General features: G+C 39.0%; 1 protein-coding gene across 1 annotated transcript in view; it reads right to left on the minus strand.

The window, feature by feature from the left end:
* Positions 1-8,992, minus strand: part of DAPP1 (dual adaptor of phosphotyrosine and 3-phosphoinositides 1) — a 15,591-nt gene that overhangs the window by 5,673 nt on the left and 926 nt on the right. Inside the window, exons 3-4 of the mRNA XM_035890350.1 lie at positions 5,920-6,053; positions 1,490-1,620 (exon numbers count right to left, since the gene is read on the minus strand). Coding sequence (XP_035746243.1) covers positions 1,490-1,620; positions 5,920-6,053 — 265 coding nt within the window. The remainder of the gene's footprint in view (positions 1-1,489; positions 1,621-5,919; positions 6,054-8,992) is intronic.

An 8,992-nucleotide genomic window follows, 5' to 3' on the forward strand; every position in this document is an offset into this window, starting at 1 on the left:
AGACCTCTGAATAGCAAATTCTTGCCAGGTTAACGACTACTTGCTCTTGAAAAAGTATTGGTTTTTTAATGGTTGCATGTGGAAGTCAAGTTTCTTTGGAGGTTAAAGTGGAACTCAGCTGTGAAGGGTTGGTTGTGAGACACATCAGAAGTGGTTTTTTTATCAACTTCATTAACCTGTACTAATGTAATTCTTCCTCTTTTTCCCCCAAAATATAGTATGTAATTAAAATACTTTCCCCTCTATTCTGAGCAATACTGTTCTGGAGAAACCACCTGTCTCACTTAGCTATGAGTTACCAGGGATTTAAAGTCTCTAATTACTGTCCAAGTGAGCCACAGATGTCTGAGCAGGTGGCCCAAATGGATATAAAGATGTTATCTTGTTTCTCACACCAGTAAGGCATAGCTTTTAACATGACACAGCTTTTTACTGTGCTCAGAATTGCTAGGGCTGAATGGGTGGAGGCTCTTCTGTCATATCCCATATTTTGGGTTTAAGTCTGTGTCGGAATGCAGCAAAATGTCTTCCTGCTTTAAGTCAAGTTGATTCTAAAATAATAAAATCCAAGTGTGAAAATGCCGAAGAACCCCTTTTGAGTAATGTACCTGTCGGGATACTCTTATTAACTTGGTTGTACTGCGCTTCAGTTTGGGGTTTCCTTTTCCAAATGTGTCCCTGCCTGTCTTGCATATCTTTGAGTATTTTTTTCCGAAGGTCACTTTTTAACTGACCTAGAAAGTCAGAGATGCTCTTTACTTCCTCACAGTTAGGAAGGAGGCTGTATATTGCTAACTGGGTTGCAAAATAATTCTAACAAACAAAGAACGCAAAAATAGTAAGTAGTAATGAGTTTATGTCTGTCAGGACTATTATCTGGTTCCTGTCATCTAATCCTCATATTCACTGAGACAAAATGTGGTAAATCCTGTAGCTGTTACCTGGTTTTGCTATTTAGTGTATTCCTCTCCTCACCTGTGGGGGGAGAGAGAGAGAGACTTTCCACTGGCTGTAAAGGATGTTTGGCAAACCAAGGGCTTAGTGTGCAACCTGACATACATACGATTGCATACGGCCTGATGAGTGTTGCCAGAAAGATGTGAGAAATGTTGTTTGTTTTGTGTAGGTGTTGTGTTGGGTTTTTTTAATTCCTATTACTGCTAAGATGGCATTCTAAAAGGAAGGTAACAGGAGAATGAAAACCTTTCACATATTCTATGTCTGGATGGACAGAATTACCTAGGTCAGCTGCAGACAATGTTTTCTAGTGACAGCATTGAAGGTCCGGGTGACAACAATTGTAAAAGACTTTATTTGTCATGGGACTGTACTTGGCAAGTCTGTGCTTGTTTTGCCTTGGTTGGCAAAGACTTCTTGTATTTATGATCCCATAAAGGGATTAATTACTGGTGTTATTCCATAGCTCACTCCAGCAATCATACTAAACTTGAGCCAGGAGAAGCACCCCTCCCACCAGAACACAACTTACTGAGGGAGCATTTGGAACAAGATCACTTTCTGTCCTTCCTGTTTGCATCGCTGTGTGAACTCGGACGGACTCATAAATGGAAGGTTCTTCCACTTTCCGTGGGTAGGGATGCTTCAATACAATTAAGGTTCCTGGAAAGAAAAAGAGCAGGAGTAAGTCAGCTGGCAAGACAGTCTTAGAAAATAAGTGGCTGCCTGTTTGTGAAATGGTTAGCTTTACCGTTCCCCAAAATTAAAAAGGTATAAGAGCTAATAACCTCCCCAAGGTCTCTGTGACACTCCCTTGTAAGGGGCTTTCCTTGGAAGGGGGCAGGACTCGGGCCACACCCATGCAAGAAAATAATCCGATGCTATAAATTACTCTTCCATACTGATAAAACTAGACAAATATTTCTAACATGCATCATCTGAATAGTTTAGACTTTGTGAAGGGTATTTTCTTCAAAAGTTTGCCCATGCAAACTACAGAGGGGCACTTGCTGCTGAATTCACTTGCCCAGTCCCACTTCCTTGGCTCTGTCGTGTTACTCGGAGTCCTCAATACCTTGGCCACCTGGACCTCGCCTAAATCTGTTCCCTCCCCAGTGGGAGTCAATTTGTTACATTTCTGAAAACATGAGTGAAAATCCTCTTTCTCGCCTAAATCTGTTCCCTCCCCAGTGGGCGTCAATTTGTTCTTACATTTCTGAAAACATGAGTGAAAATCCTCTTCACTTCTTCTAAGCAGTACATAATTAAACCCCTTCTGCAATGCATGTAAGTGGCGAAAAGTCAAGTCAGCAACAGAACAGGACTGTCAGACAACCCTCAAAGGCAGGTGTCTCCTGTCCTGCTTGAACCTTCTTTCCAGGCAGGGAGTAACTACGTAATGCAGAACAGGTTAAAACCCAAATTTCATAGTTACAGCTGAAATTATGACCTACACGTGACCTACGCTTTCACTGCATTCACAAAGATGTGACTACAGACACCATCCTCCCTGTTTACATGCAACTGTGAAAACAGTAAATATATGATACCTTTTTAAAACCTTTAAACTTACTAGTGCTTGCAGGGCATCACTTGACTTATTAAATTCCCTTCCTGCACAGAAGACTGGCTGGGTGGGTAGGCAGGATGCTAGACTAGATAGGAGGTTGTAACGCTCATCCTGGTTTGGCCAACAACCTGCTGCTTGCTGTGTAAATCATTTTATCTGTCAGAGCTTTGGATAGAGACTTCCTAGCACTATGCCCACATTACCATTGCCTTTAACTGTTTCACCACAGCTCTTTCCAGTTAGTAACATTTCGATTATAGCCATTCTTTGTTCTCCAAATGAGGTCATGTTTATTGCATGTTCTCTGCAAAAAGCTGCATTCTCAATAGTGAATCTATTACACTGTCCACAATAGTGAAGAACCTCCTTTAAAACAGCAACCACTACACCATCTAATCTCATTCTTTAAAAATAATGTCACAGCATACCAAATGCTGCTCCATTTGCATTTTATGCTGATATTGTCAGCTCTTAAAGAGGAGGGATGCTAGAATTGGTAAGAACTTGGACTTGAAACCTACAGGTGATTGAGTAATTTAAAAGTAAAATAAAGTTTAAAGCATATTTTGTAATGGGAAGGGCTACAAAGGGAAGTGGAAAAACTGTATTTGAAGTAACCAACTGAAATCTGTAGGCACAGGGGGTGTATGCAAATGTGATACATTCATCTTGCAGTAGGTGAAAAGTCAAAATCAGTTTAATTCTCTCTGGCCTCGCAGAAAAATAATGCTTTAACATTTATAATGAAATTGAGAACAAGCCCATCAACAGTCTACAGAAACTACTCTTAAACTGTTGCATAGAATCCGAGTGCCATCATCTGTACACCATGAATAAGGAGCCCAGTTGCAGAACTGGGAGGACTAGTTTAACATTTTATACAATATTTGTTTTGTAGTAAGTTCTCCATGTTTTTTCTCCACAGAAGATACTTGTACAGAACCATCTGGTAACTGTACAGAAGAACTAGCAAAAGCTGCACTGTAGCACGATTCTTCTTGCATGTTTGTGCCTGATACCTATTTATAAGGAAGAATGCAAATTAGTCCCATTGTTGGAAATGTTAGCTTCAAGTGACTTTGGCTTTGTTGTGTTATGTTATTAATTAAGTTATGTGTTTTCAAAATAATTTAGGTAAAAACTGATAAACAAAGCAAATGGGTAAGAATAACATGTTGACCTTGTCACTCTGAAGAAAGATAAAAACATAGAAATAGGATAGTATATGGCTTTAACCTTGTTACTGAATAGATTCATCTTATCTGTTCAATAAACCATCTCATAAAACACAGTAGCCCCAATTTCCTTTTAATTATCTGTAGTTCAGAAAGAAGCACACACGTTACACTGTAGAAAAATTGATGTGAGTCCACGTCGCAATTTGGAGTGGCAAATGAAGCTGTAGTAAGACAAGGTAAGGTTCGTTGGGCTTGAAACACAAACCTACAGCTGTTTGCAGGGGTGCAGGCCTGTGTATTCAAGTACTGATCAAAGAAAGTTTGGTGTGCCTCTTCAGACACAAAACTAGTCCCAGTGAGACAAACTTAAATGGAAGATAGTGGAAACCATTACGTATTCCATCTCATGGGTCTCTGTCTTACAAAATCCTGTTCATAAGCAAGGAGGAGATGAAAAATGCTATCTCTGCTTTACTCTTTTGTTCCTGATCTCACACTGTTTCTATCAAAAACTGTTTATAACGAGGAGTAAGAAAAACTCGTCCAACTACTTTCTACTAATGCCTGAGCTAAAGGTCACTTGCTGCTTTTCACTGAAAGGAAATGTGGCCTAAGAAACCAGACTCTGTTGCTGGCCCTTCTGCCCACCTGCTGTGTGACCCTATATTGGGCCAGTCTTTCTCCCATGCTGACGCTTGGCTTAGAGTGAGCTCTGATGAGCCCCCGCCCCCTTTCTGGTATAAATCGGTTACCACCCAGGAGACCTTTGACACCTGTACCTGAAGGAACATTTCCTGCGTGCTAACTCTCTCTTCCTCTCTACTGTGATCGATGGTAAGGTAAGGTGGAAGGTTTCTTGATGTGATGCTCAAATGGCTTTTCTTATTCTGTAGCACATTCAACTTAGAGGTTTCACAGAGCCAGCAGAATCTGATTGGGGAGCTTTAAGGCGACAAGTGAGCCCATCATTCAGCAGTGTTGATCCTGTCCACAGAGATCACGTAACACCAATGCCATGATTACTAATGTCTGTAGCACATGCAGGGAAGGAATGGGGAAAAGTTTTATGTGTCGCCTGAAATCTTTATGGCGTTAGGCCTGTGGGTGTATGTCTGGTTTGTGTCTGGTTTCAGCTTACTGGCACAAAAGATACATGTAGGATCTCTGTGTTTGAAACACTCTTAAAAGCAATTTACAAAGAGAATGCTTTGAAAGATACAAGTGCCATATTGAGTGCACCACTGCATATTTCTTGGGAAGAAAAATTTGCAAAGCAACCCTTGAATTTAATGCTTGAATTAAAAGAGCACTGGTGCGTATTTAGTGTGTGACACATTACAGTTACTACATGTGCCAATTATCACTTCACTGGTCTCTTGCATATTAATTAGTACTACTCTGAGTTATTTGCATACACTTTCTACACAGGATACTGAAGTTTTTGGCACTAACTTATACTGATACATCTTCAACTCTTACATTTGAAGATAAACCTAGAACTGGCATTATCATGAAAAATATGCATCAGTTTCTCCAGAGATTCTGGCTTGGTGATGTTCAACTCACTTGTAGGAATCAAGTTTAACCTTTTGACTCTTAATTCAGGCGGCATGTTGGCTGCTAAAGAAGCCTATGCTTTTCTCTCTCTTTTTCTTAAAAACAAGACAAATCACCGTGGTGGCAGATGGCATCAGCAGGCTGATTCACTGTAGACAGAAAGGGAGAGGTAATACAGGCCACATTCCCTACAGGAAAGAGGAACATACCACTGAAGGCTTATTCCCTGGATGGAGAATAGTGGAGCTAAGCAATTTCCGGGCCCTTTTCCATTTATTCTTATTGGGGCATTTCAACTTCATAGATGAATATTTATTTCCTCACTAAACACCCTGCTTTGGTTCTGCCTTTTTTGAGAAGGTTCTGTTCTTCCCAGTACATGTGTGATTTGAAATGCTTCCTTCTTTCTCTGAAACATCAGAAGGAGCCCGTGTCCCTGGTTACAAAAACCCAGTAAACTTACATGTAGTTTGTCTTCAGAGTACTTGAAAGAGTTTTTGAAGAGGAACATCTTAGATACCTGAGGTTAATACCAATGTGATTTTCTGATGAGGAACACTTCAGCAGTAGATCTATTTGATAATACATCGGAAGCGCCTTTTACTTAGACCTGTGTGAGGCGTGGTTACAAATGTGTTCATATATGGCTCTCCTTACCTGTTTCGCTTCCAATTAAAGGCTGATTTGCAAAATGCATGATTAATTCCTTCAAGCTAGAAAATTCATTAAATCCAAATTTGAATGAAGTTCCTGTATGTTCAACATGGAAGTGTTTCACAGAATCTTTTCCCCTAAAATAAAAAAGGAAAATTTGTCAAGGCTTGAATGCCAAAGGCATTTGGTGTGTACAACCCTTAAATAGCAGCTTCCACTAAAGGAAATCTGGCCCAGATCACAGGCTGACAATCACCGTCCTAGCAGTAATACTACTGCCATTACTGTCCCTTACTAATAGTCAACGTATCTAAGAGTCAAATTTATTAAGAAAAAATTAATTGCTGCTTTACAGGTGTGAGATGATGAAGGCCTAGAAAGGCCAAGTAAATTAAATTAAATCTTGCAGCAACCAGTAAAAGGACTCAGAAATGAGGTTTCCAGCCTTCTGTCTAAGCAGGATGATATCCCTTTACTTACCAGCCTTTAGCCTTGATGGTGTACCTATATTACTTGGTATATGTCTTACTTTTCAGGTAACATCCCAATCTTATTGAAAATGTCTTCTGTTTCTCTTTCAAAGATAGGCTGTCTCCTTTTTGCATCCAAACAGAGATTTAATAACCCAACTTTAGGTACCTAAGGGTTTAGAATTTGTCTGCTTTGTCTCTGTATGCAGACGAATGGCTCCTCTGTGGTGGGCACTGTCAAACACGAACCAGGGTCTTTTGTTTGTCTGGGAAGTAACAGCATTTCTTTACGAAAGATGAAGTTTCAGTGTTAGAGAAGTGTGCAAGGCCTCACTTCCTGGACGGGCAATTATTTTGACTTGAGAAGACAGCAAAGCACTTATTACAAGTTATCTCTCCTGTGAAAAAGTTATTTCTGCTAATATTACTAGACTCCAGAGAAAACTTTGTCTCAGGAAAAATGTATGTAGCAAATATACTGAAAATATGGTAAAGAAAGGGATTTATAGCATTTTTTCCATCGTTTATTTCCACTTCCAAAGGAAACTGTAATTTCAAACAGATATTTAAACAAATATTTATCTTTGAACAGTACTTGTGATATTGTAGAACACGCCTCTCTTGACCTCCCGCGTGTTTTGTGCTACAATCAGCTGAGACACAACGCATGCAAGCGAAGTTCAGATGCCCTACAACAGCAGAGGGCTGCTGTGACTCTGTGGCAATGACAGGGCTTTCATCTTTTAATTTAATTTCACAAGAAATACAATGTTGCAATGAGAGCAACTGCTACTCTATTTCCTAGTTCCTTTTTAAACTTGGCTACTTTAGCTGGGGGAGGGGATTTCAGGCAATATGTCATCTTTCTTCCAACTGTCAATAAAAACCTCAAGGGATGTCTAAGCATTGTTTCCTTTTAAAACAAACTATAACAATGACTGAAGTTCCTTGTGATGCAGGGCAGAAAGTAAAGTAAAAGCCATAGCAGACATTTTAGGAGAGAAAGAAAATAATGGCTAGAATTGCCACAGTTACCCTTTGTACAAAAATGTATTGGAACAAAATTGAATTACTTATTCTAAAGTTAAGTTTTAATATTAGTCAAATAATTGAAAGGAAAACTTAGAGTTAAACAAACAGTACAAAATTATAATGTAACAGAATAAAAGACCGAACTCCAGACTGGGATATTCAGTTTATACGGTAATGCAGTAACTCACTCTTGTTCTTATGTGGAGAGCTGAACAAGAGAGTGGAATTGGGCTGAAGCAGACTTTTCTACATCTTCTAAGGCTAGAACATGTTAAAGCAGCAAATTTATTTTCATTAACTAACACCTTAGCTTTTGTTTCCTATTAAAAGAACAACTATTTAAGTTTATTTTTACTACAGTAAGTTGTTTCCTGAGTGCCCTTTAAAACCAGCTTCAAGATTTATATATTTTTTTTAAAATTGTCTGGGGTAGATTACCTCAAATAATGTTTAGTTACATTTTAAAGTCAAAAAAATATTAACCAGCATAGCAATGATTCACTTTTTTTTTTTTTTTTTTTTTTTTTTTTAAGGGAAGCTAGTGGTAATAATTTCAGCAGTGTATGTACAGGCCCACTTGCTCCTGGGCCTTCTGTCAGAAATGAGTGAAGCAATTCATATTTGCCTTTTATACCTCTAAGGAACAGGGTACATGCAGATTGCATTCTCCTCAGTTTCCAAGCAACTACACTTCCAAATTATAACAGATCCTGGTACTGAATACGCAGGGAAAAAAAAGTCACAATTTCAAGGGCATACGCTGTGTTCCTATCTATTAAGGTTGTGAGTAACTAGCATCATTATACTGATCAAAGTGACTTTAGCCTAAAAAGCTACTGCAATTCAGCTGAGCTGTGGTCACTAATTTTTCAGAGGCTCAGTCTGAGGCAGAAATAAGCTTGAATGCACTGGCTTAAAATTTCACTGTAGAGGCTCAATACATCATACAGTTTCCAAAGGCTAAGAATGTATTTTAGGGTTTGTCACCTCCACTCAGCTGAAATGCAGGGACTATCTTGTGTGTCTAATGCATACATCTTTCATGTTACCTGTCTAAAATATTGTGGCTTCTCTTCTTCTTATGAGATTCTTTAAATGTGATTCAGTAGTGAAGTACCCAGGCCAGGCTACCTGTGCTCTTTATCGGCTGTGTCCTGAAGTGATATAAATTGCCGTAATTGACTTCAAGGGCCTGGTGTCTGTCACTTGTGAGATACTGTTCAAATCAGTCATGTATTTCTGGCTAAGACTGAGTCTTAGCTCAGAACAGAGGAGTAAAACCGTCCAGTCAAACACTGGATCATCCCTCAGAGATGACAGTTCCTATACAGTGATCCAGAAACTGGTGAAGTTAGTGCCTATTAACTGGTATATTTATTACTATCCTCATCATAAAACTTTTCTACTCTCATCAGCTGTTTCTTAAACTGTTATAACTGCTATACAGCTTTTTATCACGCAGATCTATGGCCAATCCATGGAATTATGTTTTTTATCAATAAGATTAATTCATAGTTTGGAAAAATGAGAGCCATTTTCAGATCCAATCAAATTTATTTTTTTTTTGTTCTAAC

Source organism: Egretta garzetta, unplaced genomic scaffold (genome assembly GCF_000687185.1).
Source record: "Egretta garzetta isolate BGI_Z169 unplaced genomic scaffold, ASM68718v1 scaffold72, whole genome shotgun sequence".
In the NCBI taxonomy this organism is placed as follows: Eukaryota; Metazoa; Chordata; class Aves; order Pelecaniformes; family Ardeidae; genus Egretta; species Egretta garzetta.